A 16,742-nucleotide genomic window follows, 5' to 3' on the forward strand; every position below is an offset into this window, starting at 1 on the left:
CTCTGCATATATCCTGTCAGTTTCATTATCCCCTCCCACCACAAACACCTCACTCTTATCGTAATTGATTTTCAACCCAGACATGAGCTCGAAAATATACAGCAACAGCTTGACATTGACAGCCTTGTCAGTATCATGTTCAAAACATAGGACAGTGTCGTCAGCATATTGAAGGATGCCCACCCCTCCCACGATTAGCCCAGAGGCCAACCCTTTGATGAGACAGTTTTTTTGGGCAGTAATAACCATTTTGGTTAAACACTCTGCTGCAAGGTTGAACATGAATGGAGAGTGTGGGTCCCCTTGTCGCACCCCTTTAGCACTCTGGATATAGGGCCCAGTCTCGTCATTAATCTTAACACTCACCGTGCCATTCCTAAGGATTTGCGACACCCACCCACACCATTTTGAGTTAAACCCGCGTTTAGCATGACAATCCAATAAGAAGTCCCAGTTCACTTTGTCATAGGCTTTCTCAAAGTCGATCTTAAAGATCACACCCACCTCCTTTTTGATATGAGTATAGTGCAGCACCTCATGTAAGGATAAGATACCATCCACTATATGTCGCCCTTTAATAAAAGCATTCTGCTGAATGCTAAACAGCTTGTTAGCAAACTTCGAGGCCCTAAGATCCATGTATTTCGTGATCAATTTATACAGGCACCGCAGCAAGCAAATAGGCCTATACTGCTGAATTTTGTTTGTATCTGCTGATTTAGGCAGCAACGTAATAATACCATAGTTTAGTCGTTGAACATCTAATTTTCCCTCATAGAACCGTTCAAAGAGGCTGAATAGTTTTGGTGTCACAACTTCCCAGCAGTGCTGGTAGAACTCCACCGGTATATTATCCGATCCAGGAGCTCGATTTGGTTTCATCGCAAATAGTGCTTCTTTAATTTCCTCAAGGGAAAAGGGGTGTGTCAGGTATTCATTATCCTCAGGCATGATATTTTCATCCTGAGACCAAAGGGAGGCATCAATTTTACAAATATTTCCAGGGGCCGGTCCAAATAAGTCTCTATAATACTCAGTAGCATGAGATAATAAATTCTTGGTTCCTTCGACAAACATTGATCCACACTCCAGTGAGATCATAGTATGTTTTCTACGTCGCCCATTAGCCACTTTATGAAAAAAGTATGTGTTATTATCCCCCTTCAGGAGCCATCTCCCATTAGAAAATTGGTGCCAATGGGTCTCTTCTTCAATGTACATGTTATTAAGCTCAACTAAGATGTCCAACTTCCTAGTATAAGCCTCCCCACAGAGGCCATGGCCCTCCTCAAGCTTTTCTAACTCTTGCAGCTCGAGTCTAATAAGATCTTTTCTAATCTTGTTTTGACCAAATATATTAGACCCCCAACCTTTGAAGAACTTCTTAATTCTCTTCAACTTGATATTTAAAATATCAATGGGATCACTTGTATAAACAGGTTGGGACCAGATTTTTGCCACCAGGGGAAGAAAGTCTGGATTGTTTAGCCATGCATTATCAAACTTAAAGCATCTACTCCCAGGGGCTCTAGATGATGCCACACCCCCATCTAACAGCAATGGATTATGATCAGAAATCTCCTTGACCAACTTACGAACAGAGACCAGGGGATAAAGGTCCTCCCAGTCCGAAGACATTAAAACCCTATCCAATTTTTCTAGGGTAGGGTTCTCCTATTTATTCGACCATGTATAGCAGCCTCCTGACATATTGATTTCTCTCAGTCCCAGCAGGTGTATAACCGAATTGAACACATCAGAGAAATGAGACAAGGGGGTTTTCTTGTTTTTTCCCCACTATGACGAAGAATATTAAAATCTCCCCCACTATGTAGGGGATAGCAGTTCTATGGCACATAGAAGACATCTCTGCTATGAACTCAGGTTTGTTTTCATCCTGTGCAGCCCCATAAACCACCAGCAAGGCCCACTTATAGTTCTTACTCTTATCGAAAAGGTCAATTTGCAAAATAAATTTCCCATGCTTCACCTCAAGTATATCAAACTTATTTTTATTAATGCCACAAAGGATGCCTCTAGATTCCCCCCTAGAAGGATTCCACTCCCAATAAAACTTCTGGAGTGGATCTAATTTTCTAAAAAAGGAAGGAGTATAGTTACTTTTCATAGTTTCTTGTAACCCAAGGAAATCCACCTCATGGGCACTGATCATGTCAGTGAGGCAGGTAGACATGCCTTTCTTACCCGTCCCCTACAATTCTGAAAAATGCCGATCATTTGTAACGATCAGGTTTATCTCTCACTCTGGTAGGTCTGCCAGGATACATAGCAGCCCTACCCTCCCACTCTTTTTTTTGACTTCTAGTCATGGGTCTAACAGGGTCTCTATGGGGCGAAACGACCACTGTTCGCCTTCTCTGGTTCTTCCTCTCTTTTTTTGTTTAGATTGGACAAGAATAAAATTTTCCTCCTCATCTCTATCTATTTCCTCCCAAGTTAAAGATAATGGGACACTATTTCCCAGCCCGTCATTGATAACTATGTTGGGAGAGGCTCTTTCATTTTTCTTATCAAGAAGTAAATTCCTAGATATTTCTAGTTCACGGATAACATTAACAGTGTCAAAGTTATCATCAGGAATTTGCACTCGCATGAGGGATGCATGCAAAACAATCTTAGTATCAGACAAGATAGAAAACTGATTTTTAGTATTGAGCATGTTTTTACCTTCAGAGTCCCGCTTCTTCCTCTTGTTAGCAGCCCTATCCTCCACTTTTTGTAACCTCTCAAGTTGTCTGCGTGAAGTTAGGTCTTCAGGTATCCCCATATCACGAAGAGGAGACCCCGATGGTGACTCAACAGTGTAAGCACTACAATTCTCCCCTCCCTCAGTCGAGCCTTCTTCAAGGGGAACAGTATGAGGCAGAGAGGGCCAGATCACATAATCTGACAAAGGAGGAAACACAACCCCATGAGAGTGATCATAATGTTGAAGAAACATGGGGGGAGCAGGGATAGGGGTCTGGATGATTTCCCAAGCACCTTTTTTAGCAGGAGATATACCCCCATCCTCACAGCCCATCCCATCATCAATGTTTTCATGTGACATTCATTGGAGAATCATAGTAAGATATTTTTTCCTTATCAGGCTCCCTAGCCATAGACTCAATGAGCAATTCAGTATGATTCCCCTCATCACTCTCCTCCTCTTCTTCATTTTCAGTAACCACCATCAACCTCTGTGAGCTTTTGTCATAACTTTGTGACGAATGATTTCCCACCATCGATGCATCAGTTTCCCCTTGCTCCGCAGAGGAAGCGGGATATGAGTCCACCCTAGCTTTTTTAGGGAAAGAAGGGGATGCGCTGCTATCAACAGCAATGGAGGATTGATCTTTTTCCCCTCCAACGGACACCACTTTCTCAACTTCATAGAAGAAATCATAGAACTGCTCTCCTAACATACCTTCAGCAGATGGGGGAATTTTTTTAACCTCTCGGCACCCAAGCAATATTCTGACATATTCAGGCTTATGTAAAGTTGCCTCATCGACTTACAGAGTTATACCAACCAGCCCCCCAGCATATGCAGCATGCTCGGAGCACCTTTTTTCCAATGGGACATTTCTCACACGAACCCAAGCTTTTTCCATAGATCCTTTAGCCCCCACAGATGTAGACCAAGGGGTAATACTAACAATGACAGAGCCATCTTTCAGAGGAAGGCGTTTGCCATAGCAACATGCTCTTTCCACCTCACTGGCATTAGGGAAATGCATGACAAATTGGGCAGGACTAATAGAACGAGCAGTACACCGCCATTTTTTCTTGCCAGGTTTACGGGCAAAAATGCAGTTGAATTCATGTTCGATCTCTTTCACAGTAGCCGCCCCCTCTATGATAGTGATAACTACATTGTTCGTTTTTTCAGAGTTCTGTTTAGATGCACACAGATCGGGAATATAGAAGAAACCCTGGCCAGGGGACTGAAACCCACACAGTAAAGGAACACACTCCCACGGCCTCAAAGTTTGACAGAGTTGAGCCATATGACCAAGCTTGCCGCATTTCTCACATCGAATAGTAGGGCAGCGAGGAGCAAAATGACCTGGATTGTTGCAGTTGAGGCAGCGTTCCTCGGAACCCTTCGAGGCCGGAGTTGTGGTCGGAGCAGCGGCAGGGGGAGGCGCTGCCTTGGGCGCCGCCATCTTCTGGGACTCCCACTCCTTGGCTCCTCCTCCCATCGCCCGCGCCGCAGCCTCCCACTTGTCGCCAGCCCCTCCTCCAGCGGATCCAGCCCCTCCTCCAGCAGATCTCGAACTCTTCGGTGCGGCCGCCGACGGATCCGGTCACTGCCACACCATATGGCATGTCTGGTTGGACGGTGGTGGTTTGCGCCCACCCCCGAACCCGCCGCAACCAGTGAAGTCGCGCCGCCCTCCAAATCTCCCCCACCTTGGTCGCCCGTCGTCATGGGCTGATCGCCGCGGGTCTTCGAGCCCCCCGCAATCTGAGCAAAGGAGCGGTCGTCGCTGCGGACCTTGCCGCGCCACCAACCGAAGAAGTCGCCCGGCGGTGGTGGAGGGGGGGGGGAGGAAACCCTAGATCTCTCCCATATGTGCCTGAAGAGGTGGGCGAGATGTGAATCGAATTTGGTCGAAGTGGTGGTAGGTGGGGAATCGGGTGTGATCCCCTCCCCTCGGTGGCCACTAAATATCCCCTCGCCATGGCCGCAACTGGGACCCTCATGGCGGTGAGTCGGCCATGGATCTGATCCGGCAGCTCTCCCAGCGCCAGGTGTCTCGCATCCGGCCGCTGCATGCCGCTCCTTCTCCCCGCAGTGCATGCGGGGTCCCGCATGCAGCGAGGTCGTGCATGGCGGTGCGACTAGGCGGTCAACCCTAGCTAGATGACATGGGAACGAGAGAACCTGACCGATCTCGATGCGCTCTCCCTCGCGCATGTACCGCGCGTCCACTGTCACGCCCCGTCTATCGATCAGAACCATCTAGAGCGCGCCGTGGTGGAGATGGATCTTGCCATCGTCGGCGGTGAGCATGTGTGCCGCGACAAGGTCGGGGACAAACGTGACGTGCCAACGCGTCGCCATCGGACGATCGAGTCGTCTGATGAGGTGAATCAAAATTCAGGTACGATCATTGCTTGCAGCAGCGGTGCCAGTTACATAGTACATGCACGTTCCCTGTTTAACAATCACGGCCGGTCAGCTCTTACATTGGGACGTACAATGCCTCTTTCCCAAGGATGAGGAACACCACGGCGGGAGTGCTGACTCCGATGGCGATCACAACGTACGCAGGCCACCTCGCCGTGGGCGCAACGGTGATGTAGACGGCGGTCATGAGCGAGACGACCATGGCGAGGCAGGCGATGATGGTGAGCCTGTGGCCCCACATGAGCTGGTCGAGCTTGAACTTGACGGGGTCCCGCCACGCCCAGATGAAACAGAAGACGACGACGATGGAGCTGCACATGGCCACAGTGTTGGAGATGACGAAGATCTTGAACGCCGCCTTGTGGCCGTGGAGGGCCGTGCCGTCGGTCTGGCTGTACCCCCCTGGCATGGTGAAGGTGGCGGCAAAGCTGACGGTGGCGATCAGCGTGGCCACCAGCGTGTAGGTCCCGACGCTGAGCTCGTAGTACTCGTCGTGGCCAGCCCTCCGGCTGCGCAGCGACTGGTAAGTGGCGATCGGAGGCAGCTGCTCCTTCTTGCACCTGGAGGCCTCGTGCTTCTTGAGCGTCTTCCACAGGTACATCTCGTAGGTGTCCATCTCCTCCGTGGCGGCGCGCTTCTCGATGAGGCTGCGCGCGGACTGGCCCTCCCGGTTGAGGACGCAGGGGTTGACGCGGCGGTCCTTGAGCAGGAGCAGCGCCGACTGGATGCGCGACAGGGAGGCGGCGAGGTGCAGCGGCGTGTTGCCGGCGCGGTCGACGCGGTTGACGATCTCCTCGGGGCGGACGTGCTTGAGCAGGCGCTTGAGGGCGTCCACCTTGCCGCTGGTGATGGCGACGTGGAAGGCGTTCCGTCCGTTGCTGTCCACCATCTCCGCCACGTCGGGGCACTGCTTGAGCAGCTCCACCATGGCCTCCGTCGAGCCGTAGTAGGCGGCCACGTGCAGCGGCGACTGCAGGTCACGGTTGCGCTTGTAGGCCAGGTCCACCTTCCGGTTGAGCAGCAGCTTCACCACGCGGGCGTTGTTCTTCTGCGCCGCGTAGTGCAGCGCGTTGTTCTCGCTCGAGTCCGTCATCCCGATCTGGTCCGGCGGCGTCGCGTCAAGCAGGATCTCCACCACGCCTGCTTGCATCGCCGCCATTTGTAATCACACGGTGCAGGACATAGCAACGAAAAGAAGGCGACGGGCAGGCCACTTACGTGCGTGGCCGCCGAGGACGGCCTGGTGCAGGGCGGTGCCGCTGACGGAGTCGGAGGGGACGAACTTCTCGTGGACCCAGGGCTGGCTGACGATCTTGGCCACGACGTCGGCGAGGCCCTCCCGTGCGGCGATGTGCAGCGGCGTCTGCTGCTTCACGTTGAGCGCGTGGCCGCGGCCGGGCTCGGCATCCAGCAGCTTGAGCGCGACGGCGCTCCTGCCGTGCTTCACCGCCTCGTGCAGCGGGGTGTCGCCGACCTTGTTGGCCATGAACAGAGGCCCCTGCGCGGTGCCAGGGGAGCTCCGGGAAGGTTCCCCGGCCTTTCCATTCTGCGCGGCGGGGGAGTGGTGCGGATGCTCCGCCGGCCATGCCCTGGCTCGGCCGATGAGCAGGTCCGCCACGTCCACCTTCCCCGCCCTGGCCGCCAGGTGCAGCGGCGTGTCGCCGTCAGCGTTCTTGTTGACGAGCAGCTTGTCGTCCACACCAAGGGCCGCCTCGGCGAAGCCGGCGTGGCCGAGCTCGGCGGCGATGTGCAGCGCGGTGTTCTGCTGGGGCGTCTTGGAACCAAGGATGTTGGGGTTCTCGGCCACCAGGTTCTTCAGGCTTGCCACGCTCCCCTGCACCGCCGCCTTGTGCAAGGCTGGCTCCATCCTATTCCTACCTACAGTGGCTTCTTCTACCCTTCACCCTCCTGGACCTCGATCGAGGAGACAGAGAGCGACTGAGCTGATTGATCATGTGGATGAAGAAGCTTTAAGATAAGTTGCCGCTGGATTCCTTGCCTCCTCTCTGCATTTTTGAACTTGTGCTGCGGACTGCGGTTACGTGTGAGTTGGGGGTGCTTTGCTTGGCAGTCCAACGTTTGTATATGCCTCTGATGCATCACCTTAATGAGGAAGACAAATACAGAGGAGAACACAGCGTTTTGGTGCTACCTACAGGCACCCTAAAAGTATGGTTAAACTTATCTAATTCTAACTACAGCTATATAGAAAATGGTTGTGACTAGGTCTCAGTCGGCTAGGATTTACCTAAGAGAAAAAAAAATTAAAACAAAATTTTTGCACGGCTCTCAATGTAAGATCTTACGGATATAACATCGACTGAGACTTAGCAAGACTGATAGAAAATTTACCGAGACAGGTCAAATGAAAAAACATTATCAGATTCTTCATGGAAAAATCATAAATATGTACTATTTTTAAATGTAGATTGATTGACATCATATAAAAATGATTGTCAATTTTTACTATGAAAATACAGTAATCCTACACCTAAGAAAGAAGTTAACGAAAGTTTACGTAATTTTCCTTCATCAACTTTCTTCGGCCCCCTAATTTTCAGGGTGGGTGGGGCCCTCCTTCCCCACCCGCAATCACAATTTGCCAACTGGATCATTATGTAAAACTTAACGTAACTTGTTCGTAGGTGTAGCACTGTTCATGAAAATATGTTTTACGTGCAAAAATGCTACACGTACAGCTTTTCCGAGACTGCTACAAACCCTTCCATATTCTATTCAGCCTCCCCCTGAATTTCACCCGTGTCGGGCCTATCCTCACCGAGTAACGCTACACGTACAAATGAGTTACACGATTTTACAAAGAGGGTTAATTTGATTGATCAATAGGTGAGGAACACGGCCAACCCTTCTGAAAATCGTGTGTGGGGGGGGAGGGGGGGGGGCAAGTTTATGATTAGTTACTAGATGAGAAGAGCCTATAAATTCCTGTGTTCTTTTGTACGTCTAGCATTTTTGACCCTCACCCTTCGTGCAATTAAAACACGCCAGTTCAGGAATGAGCCCGTAAACTTATGTAAAGCTCCGTGCCAAAGTCGTTCTACATGTGCCCTGCTTCTCTCTGAATCCAGCAGCCAAATCTGCGTCGCCGGTCTCATACCCGCGGCGATCGCTGGAGAAGGAACCGCACCGCCACATTATAGTTGGAGCTAGATACCTAGTAGATCCGTTCCTCCAATACCGTCTTATTCGTTGTTGCAATGGTCACGGCAGGAGGCCGGGATTCAAGGACAACGTAGATGGCTCAACCAAGCATGGTACAAACGTCAGTAAGAATAAAATGAGCTTTTGCTTAATATTGGTAACTACATAAAAGTGCAAATTAACTCAGAAACGAGCAAACCTGTATATATGCATGAAAAAGATTCAACCCTTTCCAAAAGAAAGAATTCTCAGAAAAGGGAAGAAAAATGGGAAATTAACTCATAAACGAGCAAACGTAGATACGAGCTTTTGCTTAATATATTGATACATGTGAATGCAATGCAGTTACTGATTTAAGTTTAGAGCATCCTCCCCCCTCATCATCAAGGAAGAACACAGAACAAATTCCACACCAAAACACTACAGCAAGTTTGACCAGGAAATCCAAGTCAGAGACCTGTGTCAGCTATGCAGACTTTACCAAACTAATCAAGCTACATGCTTAAGGACAAGTGGAAGGCGAGGAGTTTTGTTAAATAGAGGAGAAAGAAGCCAGCTTGTTTGACAAGAGTAGTAAGAACAAGGGGAATTTCTTTGTTTTCGGTCTTCATGTGCATGAACATTTGAAAGAATGGTTGTAATAGTACACAGCACATACGCTTGCATATTAAAAATGAGTTGTATTTGTTATACCACTCTGGCTCTGCGCATCACTCGATTTTACATTTACATATCTAATTATGGATTTGTTTAGGGTTGCTTTGATATTCAAAGGGAATATAATGTAAAAAGTTTATAGCAGTGTTCGCTTTATCATGCACGCTGCTAGTGTCATTTTCAGCATTTTAGAATTTCAAGCACATTTCATGGAGGTTTTCTGCTCCAATTTTTATAGCATACGTGCGTTTTTCATGGAAGTAATTAAAAAATTAAAACACAACAACTCTATGTAAATGATTTTTGAATTTTAGATGAGTTACATATACTCCCTCCGTAAACTAATATAAGAGCGTTTAGAATACTATAAAGTAATGATCTAAACATTTTTATATTAATTTACTGAGGGAGTACATGCTAACACCACGCCGCACATGTATAAATTGACATGCTACCACTACATGCAACCTTATAGGCTGGAAACAAATGGGCCCCGACGTGTTCCAGTTCATGGGGCCCGCACTTTTAACCTCTAGCGTCTGTTACTTAAGTGCACACCCCTCAAGAACTACTCGATTCAATAATGTAAGATGCTTTTGCAAGCTAGTTTAGCATAAAACATCTTATATTATAAGATGGAGAGAGTAGTTCTTAAAGAACAAAAGAGGGTTGGCCACATGCTGCTAGTTTTCGCGCCGTTGGGCGTGCTCGGTTCACCTCACTGGCAGCGTTTGCTGCTGCTGCACGCTGCTAGTAGAATGTCATCAGCTACGTTTGTTTTTCAGGTGAACGATGCTGGTATTTAGGCAAAATAGCTGTCACGTGCGTTTATGGCTGCACGCCGCTAATAGCAAATTCCTATGAGGGCATCTTCAAGTTGACTTACAAATTTGCTCCAGCATCCGTCCGCGGGCAGGGATACGATTCGGCGGACATGGACGTGGGAGTCAGCCATCCAATACTGCCCGCATACATTTTAATCACTGTTTGAACTAAACGGACGAAATTCATGCTAACACGTCGGATTTTATTAAAGTTTGGATATAATTTAAATAAAACGAATGATATTTTGACCTTTCAACTAAAAACTCTAAAAAACCATAAACCCTATACCGGACGACCACTTCGTAGGCGTGGCCGCCCTGTCCTACAACACCTCTGCCACCGCCGCCGTTGTCCCTCCAGCGGCGGAAGGGCATCGGAGGGCAGCGGCAGCCCTGTCCGGCGGCTGCCCGCCGCTCACAGAGGAGCCGATCTTGGCGAGCTCGCCGTCAAGACGGCGGCGATGCCTGGCGGCTGTCTGGATGGTGGTGACGAGACGGCCGAGTGCCCACACGGCAACGAGGTCCGGGTTGTTGCGGACCCATGTCGGCGCCACGTCTGTCTTGGCGAATGCGGAGCGACGAGAAGCATTGCAATGGTCGTGTCGCGCCTACTGCCTCGCTGCACACTCTGCCTTGGATTAATGGCCATCGAGCCCGAGGCACCGCCATAACCGCCTCGTCCGAGGTAGCAGAGGATGCTACCACGCGCCTTCGTGATCGCGGGCCGCAACACCTCCTTTATCGGGTGGCAGTGGCGGCATGGCGGCGATGAGGGCCCGTCATCCTGGACGTGGTGGAGGCGCTGGGGACATGGGCTTCTCCTTCACGTGGCCTGCGATGTCGAGGCCACAGTTGCGTGCGGGTGATGAAGCTATGTACCTAGGGTAGGGTCATGGACCTGTCCAACATACCCTCCCGAGGACATCTTTACAAAGAATCAGAAGCAGTCGAAGAGAAAATATCATCCACTCGACCATGAAGATGTGCTCACTCGACTTGAAGACACTCGACCACCTTGAAGACACTCGACCACCAGAAGACGAGAAGCCCTCCACTCTGCAACGGTCGCAACTTAAACCATAGCATTATGGGCATTTATAACACTTTATTGTAGACGTTACCAGTAATGCCCCACCTTTATGAACATTGCACACTGTGTAACGGAGGGGAGCCGGGGTCCTGGCGCACTCTATATAAGCCACCCCCTCCTCTGGGACAGGGGTTCGCACTTTTGTAAACACAGACACACACACGTATAATCCAGTCGACCGCCTCAAGGCACCGAGACGTAGGGCTGTTACTTCCTTCGAGAAGGGCCTGAACTCGTAAAACTCGTGTGTACAACTACTCCATAGCTAGGATCTTACCTCCTCATACCTACCCCCCATTCTACTGTCAGTCTTAGATCCACGACAGTTGGCGCCCACCGTGGGGCAGGTGTCTTAGCGACTTATTGGAGAAGTTGCAATTTTTCCGATCCCCATCATCATGGTTCCAGGCGGAGGTTTGGCTGAGGGCCGCGAGATCCGTCTCGGCGCGCTCGTGTTTGTCGCCGACGACTCTGCTTGGCTTCAGGAGGCACCACTCGATGTTGATGCGCTCCCCGCCCGCGGGGCGACACACTTTCACGCGTGCATCCGCGTCGTCCTCCTGCGGCAACCGTCGACCTAGTACCAGTCGACTCCTACGGCTTTCCCCCTCCCTGCGACCCGCCGGAACAAGCGCACCGGCCGGTCGAGGGTTCAATGGTGGGTGAAGCATGCGGTGGCCCGCCAGTCGGCCACCCCTCAAATCGCGGCGCTCAAGCCCAACGAGTCTCTCTACGGCCTGTTCGATCTGTCGACTGGCTTCGTAGAGACTGCATCCGAGTGCGGCAGCAATGACTCGAGAGTGGAAGTCCTGATGGTCAATGGACCACGCGGTCCTCCTGGCTTCGATCGTGAAGACGGAGGTGACGGGAACGGCGATCCATCGCGCGTTCACGAGGAGTACCGCCCCGAGCCTCTCTCCTCGCAGCAGAGAGAAGAACTTCGTCGCCGAAACATGGATGCCCTGCATACTCCTATAGTTGGAGAAACGCCCGAGGCCCAGGCCTTGGAACAGGCTCGCTTGGCCAATCTGGCCGAGCGCACTCGGCTGGAGAACCTACAACGCGCACTCGATGATCGCGCTCGTCAACATGCTCCTGAGTCCAGCCGACGCCAACTTTTTCCACCTCTGGCTTAGGTATACCGAACACCGATCCAAAATCTAGCAGCTGCGGCCCGGATAGCAGAGTCGATTCAACCTTCCCAGTCAGAAACTGGCCGAGGTCTGGCGCAGATCAGGGCCTTGCTCTGGGCAGCAGGAGAGCAGAATACGGTTGTGTCTCAGTCGCGGGATAGGATCCATAGCAGATATGTGGTCGCAGATACGGTCCAGTCGGCCCATAGCCCGAGATCGCCCCCGAGGCGTGAGGGACGTGGAGCAGTATGATCGTCGAGCCGATCGCGATGGTCACCATCGAGTGCCCACGCCTCCTCCAAGGAGTGGGTCGTACGTGCCGCGGCCACATGAAGACAAGCGCCCTAACAGCGTCGGAAGAGGTATTCCAGTCGACCCCAGGGAGCCAGGCTTTGATGCGAGATCTATTCTCGTACAAGGCTTGGTCGACAGAAACAGAGCTCACCGAGATGGCCATGACAGAGGCCCGCAAACCAGCAACAGGGTGCATGTCTCTGGCCCAGAGTGCTTCAGTAGAGCTATCAGAGCTGCAGTGATTCCCCCCAACTTCAGGTTGGCGACTGGAGTCAGTAAGTTCACCGGAGAGTCCAAGCCTGACACCTGGCTCGAAGACTACCGAGTGGCTGTCCAGATTGGTGGCAGCAATGATGAGGTGGCCATGAAACACCTTCCTCTGATGTTGGAGGGCTCGGCTAGGGCGTGGCTGAATCAGTTGGCGCCTGGCAGCATCTATACTTGGGAAGATCTCGCCCGAGTGTTTGTCAGAACGTTTGAGGGTACTTGCAAGCGGCCAGCAGGTTTGACAGAATTACAGTGTTGCGTCCAGAAACCGAATGAAACTTTGAGAGATTATATCCAAAGGTGGATCACCCTGCACCACATGATGGAAGATGTGTTTGATCATCAGGCAATTTGTGCTTTCAAGGAAGGCGTCAGGTACCGAGAGTTGAATCTGAAATTTGGTCGGATAGGAAACATGACTTTGACTCGGATGATGGAAATCGCCACCAAGTATGCCAATGGTGAAGATGAGGAGCGACTGCGGAGTGGCAAGCACAAAGCATCCGCCCACGAAGCCGGAGGAGGAAACTCCAGTCGGAAACAAAAACGCAAGGCCGAACCAGCTGCTCCGGGTGAGGCCTTGGCTGTGGTTCAAGGAAAGTTCAAGGGGAAGCCCAAAGGGCCGTGGAACCCCAAGAAAGTAAAAGATCAAGATGGAAATGACGTGTTGGATCTGCCGTGCCATATCCACACCAAAAAGACGAAGAAGGTAATTTCATTTACCCAAAGCATACCACTCGACAGTGTCGGCTCCTGATCCAGCAGTTCCGAGAGAAACAACCTAAGGAAAAGGAGAAGGAGGCAGACAAGGCTGAGAGTGAAGGGGAAGATGATGATGGTTATCCTCACGTGAATTCCACTCTGATGATTTTTGCTGATGTTGATTGAAAGTCATCAACAGAGAAGTGAACATGGTCGCTCCGGCGACACCCAATTACTTGAAATGGTCGCAGACTACCATTACGTTCGACCAGTCTGATCACCCAGCGCACATCGCCACCCCTGGGAGGCAAGCGCTGGTGGTCGACCCAGTGGTCGAAGGCACTCGACTGACAAAGGTCCTGATGGACGGTGGCAGTGGCTTGAACATTCTGTACGAAGAAACGTTGAAAGGAATGGGCATTCCGATGTCCAGACTCAGTGAAAGCCACATGAGTTTCCATGGGGTCATCCCAGGCAAGAAGGCTGCATCTCTCGGTCAGATTGCACTCCACGTGGTTTTCGGTGATGCCAAAAATTATCGCAAAGAAAAGTTGACGTTTGAAGTCGTGGATTTTCAGAGTGCGTATCATGCAATTCTGGGCAGGCCAGCTTATGCATGATTCATTGCTCGACCTTGTTACATGTACCTCAAACTGAAGATGCCTGGTCCCAGAGGAGTGATCACTATCTCTGGTAATCGGAAAATGGCGGAAGAGTGTTTCCAGAAGGGCTCAAATATCACCGATGCCCAGATGGCCGTGGCAGAATTGCAAGAATACCAGAAAAATGCAAACCCAAGTGACTTGTTGCGAGCCAAGAAGCCAGCCACGGATTCAGCATTCCAGTCGTCTGGTGAGACGAAGTTTGTTCACATTCACCCGACGGACCCCAATGCAGCTCCGACCCACATTTCGACCACACTCGACTCCAAATAGGAAGAAGCGCTCATCCAGTTCCTCCGTGAGAACTGGGACATCTTTGCATGGAAGCCTTCTGACATGCCAGGTGTTCCCACGGGACTGGCTAAGCATCGTTTGCGAGTCGACCCGAAAGTGAAACCAGTCAAAGAGCATCTTCGACGGTCCGTCGTCCAGAAAAGAAAAGCAATCGGCAAAGAGGTGGCTCGGCTTTTGGCAGCTAAGTTTATCCGAGAGATTTACCACTCCGAGTGGTTAGCCAATGTTGTCATGGTCCCAAAGAAAGATGATTCACTCTGCATGTGCATCGATTTCAAGCATATCAATCGGGCCTGCCCGAAAGATCACTTCCCTCTCCCTCGCATCGACCAGATAGTCGACTCGACTGCTGGGTGCGAGCGTCTGTCCTTTTTGGATGCCTACTCCGGGTACCACCAGATCCGTCTGTACGGACCCGATGAAATAAAGACAGCTTTTATCACCCCGTTCGGGTGCTTCTGTTATGTCACAATGCCATTTGGCTTGAAGAACACCGGAGCCACATTTATGCGAATGATTCAGAAGTGCCTGCTCACTCAGATCAGTCGGAATGTGGAAGCATACATGGATGACATTGTGGTCAAGTCACGTAAAGGTTCTGACCTGCTGACCGACCTCGCCGAAACCTTTGCCAACCTCAGAAGGTATGATATCAAGCTCAATCCATCAAAGTGCACGTTTGGAGTTCCAGGCGGAAAGTTACTCGGTTTTCTTGTTTCCGAACGAGGAATCGATGCTAACCCAGAGAAAGTAGGCGCTATACTTCGGATGAAACGCCCTGTGCGTGTGCATGATGTCCAGAAGCTTACTGGTTGCTTGGCCGCCCTAAGTCGATTCATTTCTCGCCTCGGTGAAAAGGCCCTGCCTCTTTACCGATTGATGAAGAAATCAGATGCGTTCGTGTGGACTCCAGAAGCTGATACATCATTTGCAGAGCTAAAAGCCCTGCTTCCCACCCAGCCGGTGCTTGCTGCTCCAATCAGCAAAGAGCCTCTTTTGCTTTATATAGCAGCCACTGGACAAGTCGCCAGTACAGTACTTACGGTCGAGCGGGAAGAAGAAGGAAAAGTGTACAAAGTTCAACGCCCAGTTTATTATATTTTTGAAGTCCTGACCCCGTCAAAGCAGAGATATCCTCACTATCAGAAGCTTGTCTATGGAATTTACATGACCACAAAAAAGGTTGCACACTACTTCTCAGATCAGTCTGTTACAGTCGTCAGCGACGCTCCATTGTCAGAGATTCTGCACAACAGGGATGCAACTGGTCGAGTGGCAAAATGGGCGATTGAACTCCTTCCCTTGGATATCAAGTTTGAGGCAAAGAAAGCTATCAAGTCCCAAGCAATAGCAGATTTTCTCGCCGAGTGGATCGAACAGCAACTGCCGACTCAAGTTCACTCGGAGCACTGGACCATGTTCTTTGATGGATCCAAGATGTTGAACAGTTCTGGTGCTAGAGTAGTTTTGGTATCCCCCCGAGGAGACAAGCTCAGATATGTCCTCCAGCTTCACTTTGATTCCTCCAACAATGAAGCAGAGTATGAAGCACTCCTGTATGGGTTGTGCATGGCCATCTCACTCGGCGTCCGTCGCCTCATGGTCTATGGTGACTCAGATTTGGTAGTTAATCAAGTGATGAAGGAGTGGGACGTCAGAAGCACATCCATGACTGGTTACTGCAACGCGGTGAGAAAGCTTGAGAAGAAGTTCGAGGGGTTAGAACTCCACCACATCCCCCGATTGAAAAATCAAGCAGCCGATGAATTGGCAAAGGTAGGTTCCAAGAGAGAGGCCATTCCCAGCATTGTGTTCTTGGAGCATATTCACACACCGATAGTTCAGGAAGACCCTTTCATTGAAGAGCCCCCACAACCCAAGAGCGCCACGGATCTGACTGAAGTCGAGGTCCCAGCTGTGGTCGACCTAATCATGGAGGTTCTGGCCATTACTCCCGACTGGACGGTGCCCTACATTGCGTACATCCTCAGGAAAGAGCTCCCAGAGGATGAAGAAGAAGCTCGGCAGATTGTCCGCCGATCTAAAGCTTTTACTGTGATAAGAGGGCAGCTGTTCAGAGAAAGTGTGACTGGAGTCAGTCAGAACTGCATAACACCAGAAGAAGGTCGGATGATCCTCAATGACATCCACTCGGGGACCTGTGGTCACCATGCATCCTCTCGGGCCATCGTGGCTAAAGCATACCGAGCTGGATTCTATTGGCCACGAGCAAATGAGATGGCGAAAGATATAGTCGACAGATGTGAAGGCTGTCAATTTTACTCTGATATGTCTCACAAGCCAGCGTCAGCCCTGAAGACCATCCCCCTCGTCTGGCCCTTCGCTGTTTGGGGACTGGATATGGTTGGACCGCTAAGGACCGGCAGAAGCGGCTTCACTCACGTGCTCGTTGCAGTCGACAAGTTTACCAAATGGATCGAAGCCAAACCCATCAAGAATCTTGACACTAGCACCGCTGTCAGTTTTATCAGAGAATTGACGTTCTGATATGGAGTCCCA

At 50.6% G+C, this 16,742-nt stretch overlaps 1 protein-coding gene across 1 annotated transcript; it reads right to left on the minus strand.

The window, feature by feature from the left end:
• Positions 1 to 5,142: 5,142 nt before the first annotated feature.
• LOC123058752 (ankyrin repeat-containing protein At5g02620) lies at positions 5,143 to 7,171 on the minus strand. Its single transcript, XM_044481442.1, has 2 exons — positions 6,356 to 7,171; positions 5,143 to 6,277 (listed from the first exon to the last, which is right to left on the minus strand). The coding sequence occupies exons 1-2, from the start codon at positions 7,002 to 7,004 to the stop codon at positions 5,193 to 5,195; spliced, it is 1,734 nt and encodes a 577-aa protein (XP_044337377.1). The 5' UTR covers positions 7,005 to 7,171; the 3' UTR covers positions 5,143 to 5,192.
• Between the last annotated feature and the right edge of the window lie 9,571 nt (positions 7,172 to 16,742).

The sequence above is a fragment of the Triticum aestivum genome, chromosome 3A (genome assembly GCF_018294505.1).
Source record: "Triticum aestivum cultivar Chinese Spring chromosome 3A, IWGSC CS RefSeq v2.1, whole genome shotgun sequence".
NCBI classification, from domain to species: domain Eukaryota; kingdom Viridiplantae; phylum Streptophyta; class Magnoliopsida; order Poales; family Poaceae; genus Triticum; species Triticum aestivum.

Coding starts and splice junctions, on each gene's coding strand:
- LOC123058752 (XM_044481442.1), bottom strand. CDS start 7,004: ATGGAGCCAGCCTTGCACAAGGCGGCGGTGCAGGGGAGCGTGGCAAGC. Junction 6,278..6,355: donor CGTCCTCGGCGGCCACGCAC/GTAAGTGGCCTG, acceptor CGATGCAAGCAG/GCGTGGTGGAGATCCTGCTT.